Here is a 23,646-nt window from a genome sequence, read left to right as displayed (position 1 = left end):
AGTCCAATTCTCTCTTTGTATAGTAATTTAAATACATACCTCAATCTCTCAATCTCTCCCATGGATTGGATTAATAGGCATGCAAAAGGTATGCAGTCCAGATACGGAACATTTGCCTGAGGAACTATCTCAAGATGTCCCTTCTAGGGGAAAACTGGCTACTTTTTATCATATTAAATGATAAGCATGCACATTTTACTGAAAACAGTGACTACATGGAAACTTCTAACTGGAGATTTATAGGAATTTGGTTTAAATTAAATCTACCTTTCTGTTTTGTGTGTTCATTCATTTTGTTCTTTAGATTCCACATATAAATGAAACCATATGTATTTGTCTTTCTCTGTCTGACTTATTTCATGTAGCATACTACCCTCTAGGTCCACCCATGTAGTTGCAAATGGTTAAGATTTCATTCTTTTTGATGGCCGAATAATATTCTATTGTATATAATGGACCACCTCTTCTTTATGCAATCATCTATCAATGGGCACTTAGGTTGCTTCTGTATCTTGGCTATTGTAAATAACGCTGCAGTGGACATAGGGGTGCATCTATCTTTTCAAATTAGAGTTTTGGATTTCTTTGGATAAATACCCAGAAGTGAAACTTCTGGTCATGAGGTAGTTCTATTTTTAAATTACAAACTGAGGGTTACCAGATCGGAGGGGGGTTGGGAGACTGGTAAAAAGTTGAAGGGATTAAGAAGTACAAATTGATAGTTACAAAACAGTCATGGGCGTGTAAAATATAGCACAAGAAATATAGTCAATAATATTGTAATAACTATGTATGATGCCAGGTGGATACTAGACAAATTAGGGGATCACTTCATAAATTATGTAAATGTCTAATCACTATGCTGTACACCTGAAACTAATATAAAATAATATTGAATGTCAACTACAACTGAAAAATAAAAATTAAGTTAAAATTAATTAATTAAATATACCTTGTGGGAACCAACAGATTCCGGAAAGAAATCCATTTGAAGGGGGGTTCCCCCAATACTCAAAACTTTCCAGGGAGAAAGGCAGGGGGGTCGTTTATTTATACCAGGCCCCAGTGACAACCTCCTCACTTTCCTTCATCTTGACCTGGAGTCTATTCTGAAGTCAGTTTCAGCAGTGAACCTCCTGGTACCAAGAACCCTGGCTTCCCAACACTTTCTCACAATGCACACCTTCATGAGCCACATCTTTCTAAGTTTCTTCCCAAAGACGACAAAACTACCTTGCATTTCCTTTTCACTGTTAGGGTTTCCTGAATAAGCTCTGAACAACTGTTGTACACAGGTGGTTTTGTGGAAGCTATCAGCTTAAATTAGAATTAATTCTACTTCTAATCTACCTACAAACTTCTTGAACATCTTTCAGCACAGATGGGATTTCTGTGCACTCTATTACTATACTAGCACGTACTGAGCACATTGCCCTCAGAAAACAAAGGCAGGTAAGATTAAACCCATGAGGGCCTCAAAATCAAGATACAGGTGACTTTAATCTATTTAATAAGGTTTATATGGAATATCTGGAGAAATATTAAGATGTCTTCCTAGAGAATTGGGAGTAGGTTCACAAACTACCAGATCATCTCTTAATCACTGACCTCCCTCTAATTTGGCATGAGAAGGACTTGAAACCAAATGTATCCCCCACCCCCTCCACACACACAACCCAGCCCAAAGTCTGCCAAGCGCTTCCAGACTCTGCCAGCTCATGGTATTTAAGATAATGCTAAAAACTATACTGTGGTTCTTAATAAATTTCTGGATAGAGACCTAGCTGGATGCAATATGCTACAGCCAACCTTAGATACCCAAAGCCAGACCAAGGCTGTCTATATCCCCATAACCTCTGTCATCTCCTGATTTGAATTTAGTTTTTGTCATTGTTTCTTTCTTTCCCAACTGATGATTATGAACAGCAGTAAGAGCACTGTTTCCTACAAAGATCAATAATTAATGTTTATAATGTAAAAAGTGGAACAAATAAGAAGCAAAAAGTTTTAAAAATCCTCCTGCTACTTTCTCTCCCTTACCAAATGGAATGTGACTACTTACAAGAGATTCACTCATGGACATAGAATGTAGCCTTCAAATATAGACCTTCTCAAAGGGCAGGGATCAATTCATGTTCAGCACAGCCTTTGGCATATCTTGGACGAGGCAGAGCTATCAAATGGGCAGCTACTCCTGAGTGACATTTAGTTTCTGAGTGGCATTTCTCTGGACAGGCTTTCACTCCAGTCCAAGGGTTAAACAAAGAAACCTACATATGTGGCTAAAAGAAACTGGCAAAGTAGGTGTGCAAACGTTCAGTTGATCCCACCTGCGATTGTTCTGGCTCTTGAGAAAAGCTGAACTACGATGCCAATAAATTGATAAGTAACTTTAATTTTCAAATCCATGCCCCTCTGCCCCCATAGTCATTCAGTCCCTGCATAACCAATAAAAGAAAACATACTTAAGTAGAAACTACAGTGGGGGGGGCAGAAGAAAAAAAATAAAACACTGGAAAATCTATTAATCAGTCACCTTTCTTTTCTCCCTGCACCCCATGCCATTCAAGGAGTGACTCTACTAGCCAAGTACTTACCTCTGAGCAGCTACGGTTGCAGCAGCATCCAGAGCAAAATGTCTCATTACATTCTCCTCTAAATACTTCTGCTCCCACTTAGTCATATCAGCTTCCAGAGCCAGGATCCTTTCCTCCTTCTCACGAAGGAGTTCCATCAGTGCTACAGCATTGTATTCTGAAACATTGGTGGGCTGAGAGTTACCCTGGCGCTGTTGGGAGAGATGCGAAGATCCCTCAGATTAGTGAGAGAAGAAGCATCGTAGCTGAGTCCAATTTGAAGAGCCCCTATGTTTGGAAAGGATTATTGCCCAAGCCACTTCAGTTTGAATTCTGATTCCAATGCAAAAGGGAATTCAGACTTCCTCCTAAGGCCACAAGACTTCCTATCTTTGGTTTGAATATGAGATTCCCTTGATCAGGAAAGGAGTTTGCCATATTAAATTGCCATGCTGCTCAATGGCATGCTGCTGGATCAATGGTTTAAAAACCACCATCCCTGCCTGCCAGCATGGCACACAATAGAACTGGGAATCAAAAATCTAGGATTTGGTTTCTACCTTGCTTGTTATGCTTGTTACATAACTTGTTATGTGACTTTTTAGTGAGTCAGGCAATCTCTTCTGGGTCTTGATTTTCTACCATCTAAAAATGGGAAGGGGTATGGCCAGATGATTTCAAAGACCATTTTGAATGCTAAAATAATTAGGAGTCTATTTGCATAGCATCTTCACTTCTTATTGGGTCTACTGTTTCTGGGGTTCATATGAAAAATAAAAGGTACAAGATAATAGGCATTAAGGATTTTGCTGGGATAGGAAGCTAAAGATGCAGCCTTCATCATTACAATTGGGAGGCACTCTGGAGTAAGATCAGGTGAGGCAAAAATCCTAAAGATGAGCAAGAGTGTGGTTTTTGTCTTCATGTAAAACACCAAGTGAAAAGTAAGCAGTCAGGAATACTTATTTTCTTTAAGGTCTCCAAACCTGTTGAATTCTGAGGGATTCCAGTTCTCTCTCCAGTCGTGTCCGGAGACGGTGCTCCAGCTGCTCACGTTTTTCACATGCTGCCTGGAGCTGTACAAGAGCCTGCTGCATCTTCTCCACCTTATCTACATATACTTGCTTCTTTTTCAGCTGAAAAACCAGAGTCGCAAGATGGAAGGAAAGAGAACAACAGTGTCAGTTATGCAGCCCCTAAATCCAGCCCTCTGTTTAGATCTCTTTGTGTCCAGCTCCAAAAGAGAAAGAATGGCGAGAAGATTCTTCATGAGTAGCAGGCTGCCTTGCATTTATCATACAGAAAATGTGACAAAGAATAGGAATTAGGAGCCACTTTTTAATCTCTTCCTCCTCCCCCATCTTTATGTCTTCCCCAAGTCTATTCCCACCAGCAGAGTCTAAGACAGACTCTACTGAAGGAAGTAATAGTAGATGGCAAGCTCTTAAGATTCCCATTTATAGATGTCCTCACCTCTGCTCTTCTTCACTCTAAACTGGAATATTCTGGAGAAAAGTATACCTTACTTTGGCTATTATAGTAGAGACATGCTTACAAAATAGTAAACTACAGAACAACGAGCGTGGAGAATCACCTGAAATCTAGCTGAAAATAAGTCCTACAACTAAGGATATACAGAAGAAACCATCTCGAAAGTAGTAGGATAGGTAGAGAAGCAGAATGGGCAGGTCCCATACCTATATGTGGTGGTTAAAAATAGGGAGGGCTATCTCAGCTGTGTAGGTCCCACTTGAGGAGCGAGGTATTCCAGCCCCACATTAGACTCCCTAGCCCAGGGTTCCAGTGCCAGGAAGCGAAGTCCCCATAGCTCCTGGCTGCGAAAAACACCAGCAATTGTGGCCAAGTGAGATGGAGAGCTGCTGGACTAACACGTGTTCCTCTTAAAGGGCCTGTGGACGGACTCACTCACTAACAGATTCGCTCCAGCACCAGGGCAGCAGCTTGAAAGGTGCCAAAGACATATGGGAAGGAGCTGAGTTGTCTGTCTTCAGGACAAGGGCTGGAGGAGCAGATTTCTCCCAGACAAAAATGCTGGCAGAAGCTGTTGTTCCTTTGTTGAGCTGTCCCCTCTGTTCAGCATGCAGACACAGCACTCACCATATCTGAGTCTCCACAACCTGGGTAACACCTTTCCTCAGGCTTGGTGATTTCCGAAGACCCTGCCCCACCCAACTTTCAGGCACACCCAAGCCACTTCCAATGTTTTTTCTATACAAAAGACCTTTCCTGGCTCATGCTGCAGATTTTTCTAAAATCTCTCAAAGCTTCACAAACCCAAAACAAGCAGCATCTGGTCTCGATGTACCCCGTACCTCTTGGTAAGCAGCCCCAAGCCCGGCACTAGTGGCAGCTGGTCTCAGTTCATGGCTTGGCCTCTTGAGGCATGTCAAAGCCCAGGGCGGGTGGCTACCATCTGTGGATTGCTTTGTGGCTTATACCAGGTAGCCACAGGCAGAACACAGGCTGCAAAAGAACTTGGTCTGTGGTAGGGCCACTTCCAGGAGGCCTCAGGGTTGGCATGCCTGACTGCTAGCTTCAGACTCAGTCGGTGCACCACCCAGCTGCCTCTGCACATGACAAACCCAAGGCGTAGACTGGGAAGGCACCAGAGCCCTGCTAAAATAAATCCTGCTCCATTGGGTCAGCCCCTGCACAACAATTCCTCCACTGTAGTCATGGCCAATCCTCACAAGCAATCATCCCAAGGGTCAATTCCTCCCAATGAGGTGCAAACGGCAACCAAGGCTCAAATACAATAGAAGGAAATACACAAGCCACTCAAGTGAAACACCTAAAGTACCTGCTCAGGTGATCAGGGAGACTGTGACAATGAACCCCTCAGGAAACCTATTACATGAGGCTACTCTACTAAGACCGGGTAACAGAGCAGCCCTACCTAATACAGAGAAACAAACACAAGCAGGGAGCCAAAATGGGGAGACAAAGAAATATGCCCCAAATGAAAGAGCAGAACAAAGCTGCAGAAAAAGAACTAAACAAAATGGAGACAAACAATCTACCACATGCAGTGTTCAAAGCACTGGTTATAAGGATGCTCAATGATCTCAGGGAGAACTTCAACAAAGAAATAGGAAACACAAAAATGGAGATAGGAACCATAAAAAAAGGAACCAGTCAGAAATGAAGAGTACAGTAACTGAAATAAAAAATAAGTCAGAGGGAATCAACAGTACATTAGATGAACCAGAGGATCAAATCAGCAATTTAGAAGTTAAGGCAGCAGAAAGTACCCAATCAGAACAGCAAAAAGAAAAAAAAAAGAATCCAAAGAATTGAAGACAGTTTAAGAGGCCTCTAGGACAACATCAAGCGTACCAACATTTGCATCATAGGGCTACCAGTAGGAGAAGAGAGGAAGCAAAGAATTGAGAACCAATCTGAAGAAATAATGACTGAAAACTTCCCTAACTTGGTAAAGGAAATGGGCCTACAAGCCTGGGAAGCACAGAGAATCCCAAACAATGAAGCTGAACAGGTCCACACCAAGACACATCATAATTAAAATGCCAAAGGTCAAAGACAAACAGGGAATCTTAAAAGCAGCAAGAGAAAAACAGTTAGTTACCTACAAAGGAGATCCCATAAGACCTCCTTTTTCTCAACAAAAACTTTGCAGGTCAGAAGGGATTGGCACGAAATATTTAAAGTGACACACACAAAAAAAGGACCTACACCCAAACTTACTCTACCCAGCAAAGCTATCATTTAGATAAAGAGCTTCTCATATAGGAAAAAGCTAAGGAGTTCCTCACTACCAAATCAGTATTACAAGGAATGTAGAGGGACTTCTTAAGACCAAAAAAATAAATAAATAAATCAACAATATAAATAACAAAATGGCAATAACTACATATCTATCAACAATTACTTTCAATGTAAGTGGATTAAATGTTCCAATCAAAAGATAGGGTGGCTGAAAGGATAAGAAAACAAGACCCTTCCATATGGTGCCTACAAGAGACTCGCTTCAGATCGAAAGACACACAGACTGAAAGTAAAGGGATAGAAAAAAGTTATTTCATCAAAATGCAAATAAACAAAAATCTGGGACAGCCATACTTATACCAGACAAAATAGACTTTAAAACAATGGCTATGACAAGAGAGCAAAGAAGGACCCAGTAATCCCACTTCTGGGTTTTAATCCAAAGAAACGCAAAACATTACTTCGAAGGGACATGTGCATCCATATGTTCATTGCAGCATTATTTACAAGAACAAAGATATGGAGGCAACCTGGGTGTCCATCAATGGATGAATGGATAAAGAGGTGGTACATGTATACAATTGAATATTACTCAGCCATAAAAAATGAAAATTTTGCCATCTGCAACAACATGGATGGACCTAGAAGACAATATTGTGCTGAGTGGAGTAAGTCAGAAAGAGATAGACAAATGACATATGATTTCATTTACATCTAGAAGCTGCAGAACAAAACAGACAAACAAACAAACAAAAAACAACTCATAGATACAAAGAACATTTTGATAGTTTCCAGCTGGGAGGAGCCTTGGGGAGGTGCGTGAAAATGGAGAAGGGGTTCAGTACAAATTGGTTGGTAGTTACAAAATATTTATGGGGATGTAAAGTATAACATAAGGAATACAGTCAATAATATTGTAATAACAATGTATGGTGTCAGATGGGTACTAGATTTATAGAGGTGATCACTTTATAAGTTATATAAATGTCTAATCACTATGTTGTACAACTGGAACACATATAATATTGTACATCAACTGTAATTAAAAAAACTATTTTGACCTTTTGATTACTATTTTTGTGTGTATGTGTTTTTTTACCCAAATAAAAATACAGTTTTTGTTGTTATTTGTTTTTATCTTAGAAATATACTTTATAGACTTTAATCAAATGAATAAATATTTCTTAAAATATGATTTTATTTTTTTGAGGTAGTTCTTTATTTGCCATATTTAGGCATCATTGCTTGACAAAGATTATCAACCACCAATGCCATTTTTTCTTTTCTTTTTTAAATTTTTATGAAAATTTTTGGTGGTATCAGTTAGTAAAATTATATACATTTCAAGTGCACATTTCTATAATACATCATCTATATATTGCACTGTGTGTTCACCACCCAGAATCAGTACTTTGTTGACATTTCCTTTCATTCCACAGCCTAGTTCAATCTAAACTTATAAACCAGATGAGGTGAGTTATAAATCTAGATGTTTTTATCTATGAGACCTGTTCGGAAGAAATAAAACAAACAAACAAAAACCATCATTTTCTTTGTCTCAATAAGCTTAAACCTTTCTTTCCTTAGATATGTGACTATTTATTTGTAACAACACTGACTAGCACAATGAAGACTTTTAGGCCACAGATGCTTCTGCCTTCCTATTTGCTATGCTTCGAATAATTTGAGAGCAGGAAATATCCTCTATCCTTCACTTTCTGGGTTCTATAATCCTCATGAGCTATTTAAATTTGGATGCATTTATTTGTGTATTGCTTTGAAAACCCTAGGGGAGCAGTACAATGTTAATGCTGAGAGTGTTAACTATAATTACTGAGGCTTACAGCAGTTATACTTAAAGGCAATTACAGTTAGATAGCACACAGTTCCTGCCTTGATGACAAAGTACTTCAATGTAAGCTCAGAGAACTGAAAAATAAGCAGTCCAGGGTTAGCTAGGTCATTTTCTTCATTTTCTGCCTTTCTTGAGAATGGAAACGTCAGTATCTTAGCGAAAGCATTGCAGTGAGAAGTCACTGAACTTCCCTATGGAAGGGAAAAACAATGAAGGCCCAGAGACTTTTCTGAGTTTGCTGAAGACAGGCATGTAAATAAGACAACTTCCACAAAGCAGGTCAAGAAAAATCCCATTATTCTTTGCCACTGGGATGATTTCCACCAGGTACCAGGACCTCTGTTGCTGTCATAATTCTCCGAACTCCTTGATAAGAAGAGTGCAGCTCACCCACAAACACTATGATCACCTAGTAAATGCTTAATCCCTGGATAAGTAAGGATTTTAAAGACAACTCTTGGATGCTACTAATGCATGACCCTACACATGCAATCAACAAAGTCACCTATCTTCTAAGTTGCATACTGTTTTCTAGATCTCATCTATACGTAGATTCTTCTTCCTAGATGTTATATGCTTTATTTTTATGTTCATCATAATAAATCCCTCTTTTATCTGCCTGTCCTCTATAAACCCCTGTGCTAAATTCCTCAAATATTAGAACAGTAATTAAAACATCCTAAGTTCCCAACCTCCCCTTCCGATGCCATCAGTGATGTCAACGGTTCCTTCTTAGGTAGAGAGAGGCTGTATAGTAAAATGGTAAAGGTCATGAGCTCTGGTCTCACACTGCCCAAGTCCAAATCTTGGCTCTCCCATCACTAGGCATGCAAACTTAGACAAGCGACTTAATTTCCCTGAGCTTTCATTTACTCATTTATCAATAACATGGAGATGATAACACAATAGACCTCTATAAGGATCAAATGAGATAACATATGAAGTGCTTAGTAGAGTATCGGGTATAAAAAGTACTCAGTTGTTTTTCTTTTTTTAAAAACAAATGTTAATGCCAAGTTACACATGCTCTAGTCCTCTCAACTTTGAACATTCACTCCAGACAGCCTTGGCATGGTCCTCATTATCTCAGTAACTCTAATTATCACATCAATGTCTAATTAAGATATTAAAAACAAAGCTCCTTCCCCAGAAAGACATTTCATGCAATAGAGCTTCAGATATCTTTATAGGGCAAGGTCCTTCACTGGAGATACAATTAAAAGCAAGTAATAAGTAGCTGCCAGGACACCATATTCTCTCAAAATGACATTATTTAGGGGTATTTCCACTGCATTAGAAATAAAGAGTTTATCTATGATCAAACGTACTGTTTAATTAAAGATTCTTAGGCAAAGCTAATTCCCCCACACATACACACGTGTACGTACATGTACACACACACACGACATACACACATACATTCTCACAAACACACATCAGAAATTTCTATTGGACAGCAAAATGAAAGGTAAAGGAACAAGGTGGCAATCAGGAGACCTGGCTTCTAGTCCTATGTCTGCTGTTAATGGTAATTTGCTTCCCTGCTCTCAGCCTCAGAGTCCCCATTTGTAAAAAATAAGGGAGTCAGCAAACCAAAACGGTAAGCAATGGGCCAAATCTAGCCATGCCCATTCATTTACATATTGCCTATGTCTGTCTTCCTGCTATAATGGCAGAGTTGAGCAGTTGCAGTTGCAAAATAAACTGTATGGTCCATAAAACCGAAAATATTTACTATCCGGCCCTTTACAAATAAACTGCCAGCCCCTGGAGTGATTTTTAAACTGTGTTCTAGAGTCCTAGTATTCTGCTGAGTGCTTCAGAGGCCACTATCGTGGGTAAGTTTATCACATGGCTCCTCTTATATAAGTTTTATATATTAGGATACTATATAAAACTTCATTTCAAAAAATATTGCTACACCTTAGAATATACGAAGATAGATAAATGATAGATAGACAGACAGACAGACAGATATTCATTCTTGTGTGTTGTCTGTCTTCCCTAGAGAACAGACCTCCCATCTTACCTCACTTCATCATATTTTCACACTTGACACTTCAGCATGGTTATATAACTTAAGATTCCTAAGGACCCCATGTTATTTCACCCCTCATTGCCCCTTTGGATATGGCATTCTGTCTCTTAGGAGTGCACTAGGCTTTAAGAAGGTATAACAACAAGAACAACAACAACACTGGACTACACAAAAGATCTCAGATGTTCTCTAACAGTCTTTCAATTCATAAATACTTTGTGAATGTAAGCTTCCCCTTTTTACCTTCAACACTGACCAATAAATAAGAGGGCTAGGCAAAATGGGATCCTAGAATTCCATATAGAGACTATAGCAGAGGTAATAACAAAATGAAAACCCTGCCTTAGTTTATGTGTAGGTACATGCATGCAAGAGACAGAACATACAATGTGTGTAGTCTCCATAGGATCTCTGATGACATATTTTTCTATGTCTTCAGTGTTCAAGGAACTAAAAGTTCACTTGAAAAATCCCCACAGCCAACGTAGTAGCTCAGGTCTAGAGATGTATACCCATGGACCCCTAGAATAAGCCAAGTAAATCCATCAGATTCCCTTTAGATATTCAGTGAATGGAGAAAGTCATTAACTTGTTCAAGTTTTATCAAATGCCAATTTTCAAAAACTTGTCAAAGCCCCCTTTCTCTTGCTTTTCCTAAATCTATCCTTTTCTAATGTTGTTCCTTAAATCACTCTCACTTTTTTCTTTTTCATTTTCAATTACAGTTGACACTCAAAATTATTTATTATTTTATATTAGTTTCAGTTGTACAGCATAGGGGTTGTACATACAGATGTACATACATAGATATAGATGTACATGTAGATGAAGATATAGATATAGAAAGTTCTGTGTGTGTATCCAATTAAGTTTTCAAACTCATCTTAGAAAAAAATGCTACATTCCTCATTGCTGAATATCACTATGGTCATCTCTGAAATCCTCTCATTGCGAAGCTATGTACCAATGCGAGTGCCTCGTCCATCCTTCAAAGCAATTTTGGAACTCCTTCTCTGGAATGGCCATCAGAGCTGTCATCATATTACCCTTAATGTCCTGAATGTCATCAAAATGTCTTCCTTTCAATGTTTCCTTTCTCTTTGGTGAAGAAAGAAGTCACTGGGGGCCAGATAAGGTGAGTAGGGAGGCTGTTCCAATACAGTTATTTGTTTGCAGGCTAAAAACTCCCTCACAGACAGTGCCATGTGAGCTGGTGCATTGCCATGATGCAAGAGCCATGAATTGTTGGTGAAAACTTCAGGCCATCTAACTTTTTTTTTTTTATTAAATTTATTGGGGTGACAATTGTTACTAAATTTACATAGATTTCAGGCATACAATTCAGTATTACATCGTCTATAAATCCCATTGTGTGTTCACCACCCAGAGTCAGTTCTCCTTTCATCACCATATATTTGATCCCCTTTACCCTCATCACCCACCCCCCACCCCCTTACCCTCTGGTAACCACTAAATTATTGTCTGTGTCTATGAGTTTTTGTTCTCATTTGTTTGTCTTGTTCTTTTTGGTTTATATACCAAATGTTAGTGAAATCAGAGGGTTCTCTGCTTTTTCTGTCTGACTTATTTCACTTAGCATTATACTCTCAAGATCCATCCATGTTGTCACAAATGCTCCTATATCATCTTTCCTTAACGCCGAATAGTATTCCATTGTGTATATGTACCACAACTTCTTTATCCATTCATCTATCGAAGGACATTTTGGTTGTTTCCATGTCTTGGCCACCGTAAACAAAGCTGCAATGAACATTGGAGTACACGTGTCTCTATAGAGAAATGCTTTCAGATTTTTTGGGTAGATACCCAGGAGAGCGATTGCTGGGTCATATGGTAATTCTATTTGTAATTTCTTGAGAAACCTCCACACTGCCTTCCATTACGGCTGCACCAGTCTGCATTCCCACCAACAGTGTATCAGGGTTCCTTTTTCTCCACAGCCTCTCCAACACTTGTTACTATTTGTCTTATTGATAAAAGCCATTCTGACTGGGGTGAGGTGATATCTCATTGTGGTTTTCATTTGCATTTCTCTGATGATTAGCGATGTTGAGCATTTTTTCATATGTCTATTTGCCATTTGTATATCCTCTTTGGAGAAATGTCTCTTCAGGTCCTCTGTCCATTTTTCAATTGGGTTGTTTGTTTTTTTGCTGTTGACTTTCATGAGTTCCTTGCATATTTTGGATATTAGCCCCTGATCAGAGGCACTGTTTGCAAAAATCTTCTCCCATTCAGTTGGTTGCCTCATTATCTTGTCAATTGTTTCTTTTGCTGTGCAGAAGCTTTTCAGTTTCATATAATCCCATTCGTTTATTTTAGTTTTTACTTCCATTGCCTTTGGAGTCAAATTCATAAAATGCTCTTTGAACCCGAGGTCCATAAATTTAATACCTATGTTTTCTTCAATGCAGTTTAATGTGTCAGGTCTTATGCTTAAGTCTTTGATCCATTTTGAATTAATTTTGGTACATGGTGATAGATAGCAGTCCAGTTTCATTCATTTGCACGTAGCTATCCAATTCTGCCAGCACCATTTATTGAAGAGGCTGTCTTTCCTCCATTGTATGTTTTTAGCTTCTTTGTCAAAAATTATCTGTCCATATTTATGTGATTTTATTTCTGGGTTCTCAATTCTATTCCATTGGTCTATGTGTCTGTTTTTCCGCCAATACCAAGCTGTTTTGATTATTGTAGCCCTGTAGTACAAGGAAAAATCAGGGAGTGTGATACCTCCAATATTGTTCTTTTTTTTTTTTAATATTGCTTTGGCTATTCTGGGTCTTTTGTGGTCGAAAACAAATCTGATGATTTTTTGTTCTATTTCTTTAAAAAATGCCATTGGGATTTTAATGGGGATTGCATTAAATCTGTATATGGCTTTGGGTAATATGGCCATTTTAACTATGTTGATTCTTCCAATCCATGAGCACGGAATGTCTTTCCATTTCTTTGTGTCTTCTTCAATTTCTTTCAAAAATGTCTTTTTTCTAGTTTTCAGCATATAAATCCTTCATATCCTTGGTTAAGTTTATTCCTAGGTATTTTATTCTTTTTGCTGCAATTGCAAAAGGAATTGTTTTTTCTATCTCTTTTTCTGAGATTTCATTGTTGGTATATAGGAAAGCAATGGACTTTTGTACGTTGATTTTGTAGCCAGCAACTTTACTGTATTCATTGATTGTTTCTAATAGCTTTTTGGTGGAGTCTTTAGGGTTTTCTATATATAGCATCATGTCATCTGCAAAGAGTGACAATTTAACTTCTTCATTCCCAATTTGGATGCCTTTTATTTCTTTCTCTGGCCTGATAGCTCTGGCGAAGACTTCCAACACTATGTTGAAAAGCAGAGGTGATAGGGGACAACCTTGTCGTGTTCCTGAACGTAGAGCAAAGGGCTTCAGCTTTTCACCATTAATTATGAGATTAGCTGAGGGCTTGTCGTATATGGCCTTTATTATGTTGAGGTATTTTTCTTCTATACCAATTTTAGTAAGTGTTTTAATCATAAATGGATGTTGTATCTTATCAAATGCTTTTTCTGCATCAATTGATAGAATCATATGATTTTTGTCCTTTATTTTGTTTATGTGATGTATCACATTGATGGATTTGCGAATGTTGAACCATCCTTGTGCTCCGGGGATGAACCCCACTTGGTCGTGATGAATAATCTTTTTAATGCATTGTTGTATTCGATTTGCTAGAATTTTGTTTAGGATTTTAGCATCTGTATTCATCAGAGATATAGGTCTGTAGTTTTCTTTTTTTGTGTTGTCCTTACCAGGTTTTGGTATCAGGGTAATGTTGGCCTCATAAAATGAGTTAGGGAGTACAGACTGTTCTTCAATTTTTTGGAAGAGTTTGAGCAGGATTGGTATTAGATCCTCTTTGAAGGTTTGGTAGAATTCACTGGTGAAGCCATCTGGTCCAGGACTTTTGATTTTGGGAAGGTTTTTGATGACTGATTCAATTTCGTTACTGGTGATCGACCTGTTAAGATTTTCCAGTTCTTCTTGATTCAGCCTTGGAAGGCTATATGTTTCTAAGAACTTGTCCATTTCTTCTAAGTTATTAAATTTGGTGGCATATAGTCCTTCATAGTATTCTTGGATAATCCTTTGTATTTCTGTGGTGTCCGTGATAACTTCCCCTTTTTCATTTCTGATTTTGTTAATTAGTGTCTTCTCTCTTTTTATCTTAGTGAGTCTAGCCAAGGGTTTGTGGATTTTGTTAATCTTTTCAAAGAACCAGCTCTTTGTCACATTAATTTTTTCTATTGTCTTTTTGTTCTCTATTTCATTTAGTTCTGCTCTGATTTTTGTTATTTCCTTTCTTCTGCTGACCTTGGGTTTCGCTTGTTCTTCTTTTTCTAGTTTTTTAAGGTGTAACATGAGGTTATTTATTTGGGATTTTTCTTCTTTCTTGAGATAGGCCTGTAATGATGTAAACTTCCCTCTTAAAACTGCTTTCGCGGCATCCCAAAAATTTTGGTAGGAGGTATTCTCATTGTCATTTGTTTCTATGTATCTTTTGAGCTCTCCTCTAATTTCTTCTTTGACCCAGTCGTTCTTTAAAAGTATGTTGTTTAATCTCCATGTATTTGTGTTTTTCCTGCTTTCTTTTTGCAGTTGATATCCAATTTCAAAGCTTTGTGATCAGAGAATATGCTTGGTATGATTTCAATCTTCTTAAATTTGCTGAGGCTGATTTTGTGTCCCAATATATGGTCTATCCTTGAGAATGTTCCATGTACACTAGAAAAGAATGTATAGTCTGATGTTTTAGGATGAAGTGCTCTATATATGTCAATTATGTCCATTTCATCTAATGTGTCATGTAGGGCTGCAATTTCGTTATTTATCTTCTGTTTGGATGATCTATCCATAGCTGTCAATGATGTATTTAAGTCCCCTAGTATAATTGTATTTTGGTCAATTTCTCCCTTTAGTTCTGTTAGTAGTTGCTTGGTATATTTCGGTGCTCCCTGATTGGGGGCAGAAATACAGATGACTGTTATGTCTTCTTGTTGTATAGTCCCCTTTACCATTATGAAATGTCCATCTTTGTCTCTTGTTATCTTTTTCACCCTGAAGTCTGTTTCATCGGAAATCATTATGGCTACAACTGATTTTCTCTGGGTACCATTTGCTTGGAGTGTCAATTTCCACCCTTTCACTTTGAGTCTATGCTTGTCCTTGTAGCTGAGATGTGTCTCTTGTAGACAGCATGTGGTTGGGTTCAGTTTTTTTGATCCAATCTGCTACTCTGTGTCTCTTTATTGGTGAGTTCAGTCCATTTACATTTAGGGTGATTATTGGTATGTGAGGATTTCCTGTCATTTTGTCTTTAGTTTTCTGGTAAGGCTGTGTCTCCATTGTTTCTTTGCCTTTTTGTCGTTGTCTATTATTTCTGTGTGGTGGTATTCTATGATGTTTTCCTCTGTTTCTTCTTTTATTACAGTATATGTTGCCGATCTGGATGTTTTTTGAGTGGTTACCCTTAAGTTTATGTAAAAGAAAGTTTGATATTTAGAGTATTCTAGTTTCTTCAGTACGCTTACTTTCTCTATTCCCATATTCCAGTTCAGGCCTTTACTCTCCCCCTTTTTATGTTTCGGTTGCCACAAGTTGTCCCTGTTGATGGTGGTCTAATAGCCTCCTTTAGTATTTCTTGTAGTGCAGGTCGTGTTTTAGAAAATTCCCTCAGCTTCTGGATGTCTGGAAAGTTCTTTATTCCTCCTTCATATCTAAAGGAGATCTTTGCTGGATATATTATTCTTGGCTCATAATTTCTCTCTTTCAATAGTTTGAATATTTGGTTCCATTCCCTCCTAGCTTGTAGAGTTTCTGCTGAAAAATCTGATTCTATCAGTATGTCTTAATTCTAACTAATATCTCTCATAGTCTTTCATTTCCTAATATTTTTGTAGGCTACATAGTTTAAGTCTTTATTTCAAAACTAAATTATTATAATAATAACCTAAGGCTTCCGATTAAGATGTCAGAGTAGCGCTTCCTCCTTCTACAACCACCTAAAAATTACAATTAAACTACAGAACAGCCATCATGGAGAATCACCTGAAGTCTAGCTGAATAGAAGTCCTGTAACTAAGGATAGAGGAAAGAAGCCACCTTCAGTCTGGTAGCAGGGGTGGAGAGGTAGAATAGTCTGGTCCCACACCCACATGTGGTGGTTAAAAATCAGAAGGGATATCACTGCTGCAGAGATAACTCCTGAGGAGCGACTGGTCCTAGCCCCACACCAGACTCCTCAGCCCAGGATTCCAGAGATGGGACAAGAGGTTACAATGACTTCTGGCTGTGCAAACGAGTAGATATTATGGGTGAGTGAGATTATGGAGGGCTGAGACATTTCTCTTAAAGGGATTACACACGGACTTGCTCACTAATGGACCAACTCACTCTGAGCTCCAGCACTGGGGCACTAGTTCAAAAGTCTCCAGGGGCATACAGGGAAGAAATGAATGGTCTGGCTTCAAGGCAAGGACAGGAGTGGCAGTTTTCTCCCAGACAGAAGTGCTGACAGAAGCCATTGTTGCTGTGCATAGCCCACACCCCAATCAACCTTTACATGCAAGCGGGCACCACATCTGAGACTCTACCAACCCAGCTAACATGGCTCACTCCATCTTAGTGATTCCGTGAGACCCCACCACACCAAACTGACAGGCTGACTCACCCTGCTTCCAGTGGCTTTTCCATACAAACTACCTGTCATGGTTCATGGTGTGGACTTTCCTAAAACCTCTCAAAGGTTCACTTAAACAAGCAACATCTGACCTCGATATGCCCCATACCTCTTGCTAAGCAGCCCCATGCCTGGCACTAGTGGCAGCCGGCCTCAGTTTGCAGCCTAGCTTCTCCCAGTCAACTCCAAGCCCAGTACAAGTGGAAACCATCTGCAAATCACTTTGTAACTCAAACAAAGTGGGGCAGGGCACAGGCACTGGCTGATCTTCACCTGCATCAGGGCATCCCCCACGAGGCCCCAGAGCACACATAATCCGTGGCCAGCTTCCGACCACACAAGAGCATCATTCAATCACCTCCACAAACAAAACATCCAAAGAGAAGATTGGGCCGGCACCAGAGTCCTGCTAAAGCAAATCCTGCTCCATAGGGTCAGCCCCTGCACAACAGCTCCTCTACTGTAGTGACGGCCAGTCTCACAATCAATTAACCTCAGGGTCAATCCCTCCGATTTTCATGCCAACAGAAACCAAGGTTCAACTACCATAGGAGGGCAAACACAACCCACACAAAGGACACACCTGTAGCACTCGGCTCAACTGACCAGGGAGACTGTGGCACTGGGCCCCCCAGGACATCTATTATATAAGGCCAATTTACTCAGACAAGGAGACACAGGATCTCTACCTAAATGCATAGAAATACAGGGAGGCAGCTAAAATGGGGAGACAAAGAAACATGACCCAAGTGAATGAGTAGAACAAAGATCTGGAAAAAGAACTAAACAAAATGGAGACAAGCAATCTACCTGATGCAGAGTTCAAGGATGTTCAATGGTCTCAGAGTAAACTTAAACAAAGAGCTAGAAAGTATAAAATGGGAGATAGAAAACATAACAAAGAACCAGTCAAAAATAAAGAATACCATTTGCAACAATATTGATGGATCTGGAGATTGTTATGCTAAGTGAAATAAGTCTGACAGAAACAATCGAGAACAATATGACTTCACTTATATGTGGGATATAAAACTGAAGGCAACAAAGGAACAAGACAAACAAAGAAACAAAAACTCATAGACACAGACAGTTGTTTAGTGGTTACCAGAGGGTAAGAGGGAGGGGGATGGTAGAAGAAGGTAAAAGAGGTCAAATCTATGGTGATGGAAGGAGAACTGACTCTGGGTGATGAGCACACAGTATGATATATAGATGATATAGATGATGTATTATAGAATTGTACACTTCAAACGTTTGTAATTTTACTAATTGCTGTCACCCCAATAAATTTAATTAAAAACAAAGAGAAGAAGTTACCTATGGCAGCTATAAATGCCCACAAGCAATGCAGTGACCCTGGTAGTGCGTAATTCCAAAGTGCATATCTAATTTTGAAGGTGAAAAATGACAGATACTCCCCTCATAACACTTATTTTTATGACTTTCCTAATTATTTGAAATTCATTAGTTTCACTAAAAGCACCCAGAAGGTAATTGAAATAGGTTTTCCAAATCCATTTCTAGATTATCTTAACTTATAGTAACATGTAAACTCATTTATAATATTCTTAACAAATACAGGAAAGAAGTTCTCAAATTAAAAAATGTCCCGATGAACCTGCTACTTCAATAGTCTTCAAAAACAAAACAAAACAAAACAAAAGCAAAAAAAACTGGTCATTTTCAAAAGAACTTCTGTGTCTTTTGGGAAATCAAATATGGTCCCCAAAACCTATCTAGTCCATCACCAGAACTAGAAAAGGGAATAGGAAAATAAGAGATGGAAGTGGCCCTCTGGGGTTGAACGTAATTGAGGAAAAAACCAACAATTCTCTTTCAGGCTCTTAGGCTAGGTATTTAGAGTCTGAATAAGATCATTTATTCTAAGATTCTGGTGGCTTGAAATGGTTGAGTAATTCCTAAGAAGTAGTTTGTTACTGTCACAGTCAGGTCTGGCAATGAGTCTTCACTGAATCGGATATTAAATTATCATGTTACTGAATCCAGAAAATAAATGGCTGAAGGAGAATTGATAATACTTTCCAGAGCAAAAAGAATATTAACTAAAACTGCAACTAGGGAAATGAGAAAGACACATGAACAAGTCACCACTAACACAGAACTGAGTAGAGCCTATGGAATCACAAGTAGAACAGTCTTTGGTGTCTAGTCTTCCTCCATAGATAGATACCTCTGGAGGGCAGGCCTCCATCTCAAAAATCCCCTCAATCCTCAAAATGGTAGTGCTCCAAAATTACTTGCAAAAACAATGGGAGAAATAGCATACCGTAACCTACATTCACTTGTTCATTCAGTCAAAAGTTAATAACCAGTCACCATGAGCAAAGCACTAAAACAGATACTGTGGAAGAAACAACGAACAAGTCACCATATCTCCTCCCAAAGAGCTGAGAGTCTAACTGGGGAGATAAAGTATGTTTACAATTAGCTACTAAAATATAAGGTAATAACAACAACAAATACAAGATACTAAATAATAGGACCTTTTAAAGGTATAAGTTAAAGTCTAGAGCAAGGGAAGAAAAAAAAGAAATAAAGAATACAATAAGTAAAATGAAGAATACATTAGTAGGAATCAATGGTAGATTAGATGAAGCAGAGGATTGCATTAGCAATTTGGAAGATAAGGTAGCAGAAACCACCCAATCAGAACAACAAAAAAAAAAAACAAGAATGCAGAAAAATGAAAAAGTTTAAGGAGTCTCTGGGACAACATGAAGTGGACCAACATTTGTATCATATGGGTACCAGAAGAAGAGAGAGAGCCAGGAATTGAAAACATATTTGAAGAAACAATGATGAAAAACTTCCCTAACCTGGTGAAGAAAATACACATATAAGCCTAAGAAGCACAGATAGTCCCAAAGAAGATGAATCCAAACAGACCCACACCAAGATACATCATAATTAAAATGTCAAAGGTTAAAGACAAAAAGAGAACCATAAAATCAGCAAGAGAAAACTAGTTAGTTACCTACAAGGGAGTTCCCATAACACTGTCAGTCATTCTCAACAGAAACTTTGCAGGCCAGAGGGGATTGGCGCAAAATATTCAAAGTGATGAAAAGCAAATACCTACAACCAAAATTACCCAGCAAAGCTATCATTTAGAATCCAAGGAGAGATAAAGAGCTTCCCAGACAAAATAGCTAAAGGAGTTCATCACACCCAAACCACAATTACCAGATATGTTAAAGGGACTTCTTTAAGAAGAAGAAAAAAAATCAAAGGCATGAATAATAAATGTCAATGACTACATAAGTATCATAAGTATCAATAATTACTTTCAATGTAAATGGATTAAATACTGCAATCAAAGGCATACGGTTGCTGAATGGAGAAGAAACAAAACACATATGCTGCTCACTTTAGATCAAAAGACACACACAGTCTGGAAGGATGGAAAAAATGTTTCATGAAAATGGAAATGAAAAAAAAAGAAGCTGGAGTAGCCATACTTATAACAGACAAAATAGACTTTAAAACAAAGGCTATAGAAAATGACAAAGAACCCAGTAATCCCACCTCTGAGTATTTATCCAAAGAAACCCAAAACGCTATTTCAAAGGGCCATGTACATTCATATGTTCACTGCAACATTATTTACAATAGCTAAGATATGGAGGCAACCTAGGTGTGCATCAATGTATGAATAGATAAAAAAAGATGTGATACATAATGAAGTCAGACAATTAAGTTCAAAAACTCATCCTAGAAAAAGTGCTACATAACCTCATGGCTGAATATCACTATGGTAACCTTTGAAGTACTTCCCTTGGGAAGCTATGCACCAACGCCAGCCCGTAGTCCACACTTCATAGCAATTTTGGAACTCTTTTTCTGGAATTGGCCATCAGAGCTGTCATTGTATTACCCTTGACGTCCTGAATGTCATCAAAATATCTTCCTTTCAATACTTCCTTTATCTTCAGGTAAAGAAAGAAGTCATTGGGGGCCAGATGAGGTGAGTAGAAAGAGTGTTCCAATACATTATTTGTTTACTGGCTAAAAACTCCCTCACAGGCAGTGCCATGTGAGCTGGTACATTGTCATGATGTAAGAGCCATGAATTGTTGGTGAAAAGTTCAGGTTGTCTAACTTTTTCACACAGCCTTTTCAGCACGTCCAAAGAGTAAACTTGGTTAACTGTTTGTCCAGTTGGTACAAATTCATAATGAATAATCCCTCTGATATCAAAAAAGGTTAGCAACATCATTGCAACAATTTCACAAACTTAATTGCCAGACCTCATATATATAATGGAATATCACTCAGACATAAAAAAGAATGAAATATTCCATCTGCAACAGAGTGGATGGACCTACAGGGGATTAAGCTGAATGGAGTAAGTGAGATAGAGAAAGACAAATCCCATATGATTTTACTTACATGTGGAATCTAAAGAAGAATATAAATGAACAAACAAAACAGAAACAAACTCATAGATACACAGAACATTTAACGGTTGACAGATGGGAAGGGGTGTTGGGAGGAAGATGAAAAAGGGGAACGATTAAGAAGTACAAATTGGTAGTTACACAACAGTCATGGGGATATAAAACACAGCATAAGGAATATAGTTAATAATATCATAATAACTATGTATGATGGCAAATGGGTACTAGATTTAGTGGGGTGATAGATGGGAGAGAGGTTGGGGGGCAGGGTGAAAATGGTCAATGGAAGAAATACAAATTGGTAGTTACAAAATATGTGCAGGGATTGAAAGTAAAGCATAGGGAATATAGTCAAAAATATGGTAATAACTATGTATAGTGCCAGGTAGGTACTAGACTACTCAGGAGGATCACTTCTTAAATTATACAAATGTCTAACCACTATGATGTACACCTGAAATTAATATAAAATAATATTGAGTGTCAAAAAAAAGAAAAAAAATTAGAGGGAATCAACTGCATATTAGATGAAGCAGAAGACTGAACCAGCCATTTAGAAGACAAAGTAGCAGAAAACACCCAATCAGAACAGCAAAAAGAGTCCAAGAAGATAAGGATAATTTAAGGGGCTTCTGTGACAGCATCAAATGTACTAACATTTGCATCATTGGGGTACCTAAAGGAGAAGAGAGAGAGCAAGGGATTGAAAACCTATTTGAAGAAATAATGATGGAAAACTCCACTAACGTGGCAAAGGAAATAAACAGACAAGCCCAGGAAGTGCAGAGTCCCAAACAAGATGAACCTAACCAGGCCCACAACAAGACACATCATAATTAAAATGCCAAAGGTTAAAAAAAAAAGGGAATCTTTTTTTTAAATGATTTTTATTAAATTATAACTAACATACAATATTATATTAGTTTCAGGTACATACCATAGCATTTAACATTTATGTACCTAAAGAAGTGATAACCATGATAAGTCTTGCAATCATCTGACACCTTACCATGCTAGTATCATAATATTATGGACTATATTCCCTATGGTGTGCATTACATCGCCATGACTTACTTATTTTATACCTGGAAATCTGAACATCTTATTCCCCTTCACCTTTTTGCCCTCTTTTTAAATTTTTCAATTACAGTTGACATTCAATATTATTTTACATTAGTTTCCTGTGTGCAGCATAGTGTTTAGACATTTATGTAATTTACGAAGTGCTCCTCTTGATAAGTCTAGTACCCACCTGGAATTATACATAGTTATTATAAAATTATTGACTACTTTCCCTATGCTGTACATCCCTGTGACTATTTTGCAACTATCATTTTGTACTTCTTAATCCTTTCACCTTTACAATGGAACACATACATTCTTAAATGTATTTACTTTGCTTGGCAAATCAAGATATTCCTATTAAGAGATAAATTTTTAAAGGGGAAAAGTGGGAGGAAGAACAGCAGGAAAACAGCCTATTGAAGAATGGAACAAATACTCTTGTGCTCCATCATACTTTTACATTGCACTTCTGCAATAATCTGATCCCATTCCCAAGTATTTGGCACATCTCTTAACCCCGTAGTGACTCAGGAAAATCTGATCCCTGCAAATGAATGCCATGTGATGGGATGTCTTCCCTTCTTCAAAAACTGTGGATGTCTTTCAAGTTTATTTTTTTAAAGGATGGCTATATAAAAAATTATTTCTAGGGCCTCTAAAGTGACCCATTTGTCTCAGTATTTTGCAAGGAAGTGAGTTTGTCATTAACCTTCTCCATTTATTAACTGGTGGACAATGCATAGGGTCAGGTATTTTTGAATTAAGAGATGAGTTTTTCCCAGATTTATCACTCATTGTACAAGCTGTGTGCACTTTAATTTCCTATTCTATCAAAAGAAGATAAAACTTGCAAGATTCATATGGGAGGATACAATAATATATTAGGAAATATTTTCAAAATGTTAAAAAAATATTTGGGGCAGAAATAAATAAGTAGAACACAGGATTTTTAGGGCAATGAAAATACTATGCATGATACCATATTGATGGATACATGTCATTACACATTTACCCAAACCCATAGAATTGTACAACCCAAAGAATGAACCATAACATAAACTATGGACTTTGGGTGATTATGACCTTCAGTGTAAGTTTATCAATTTTAACAAATGTGCCACTATGGTGGAGAATGCTGATAATGGGGGGAAGCTATGCATGTGTGGGGTCAGGAGGTATATGGTAACTCTGTACCTTCCTCTTAATTTTGCTATG

General features: G+C 38.1%; 1 protein-coding gene across 1 annotated transcript in view; it reads right to left on the bottom strand.

Annotated features, from left to right (window-relative positions):
- The window catches only part of AMOT (angiomotin), a 69,006-nt gene that overhangs the window by 20,394 nt on the left and 24,966 nt on the right, over positions 1-23,646 (bottom strand). Inside the window, exons 6-7 of the mRNA XM_081042829.1 lie at positions 3,563-3,712; positions 2,598-2,788 (exon numbers count right to left, since the gene is read on the bottom strand). Coding sequence (XP_080898955.1) covers positions 2,598-2,788; positions 3,563-3,712 — 341 coding nt within the window. The remainder of the gene's footprint in view (positions 1-2,597; positions 2,789-3,562; positions 3,713-23,646) is intronic.

This window comes from Rhinolophus hipposideros (assembly GCF_964194185.1).
Source record: "Rhinolophus hipposideros genome assembly, chromosome: X".
Lineage (NCBI taxonomy): Eukaryota > Metazoa > Chordata > Mammalia > Chiroptera > Rhinolophidae > Rhinolophus > Rhinolophus hipposideros.
The sequence above is the reverse complement of the archived record's forward strand: the minus strand, read 5'-3'. Positions and strand labels throughout refer to the sequence as shown.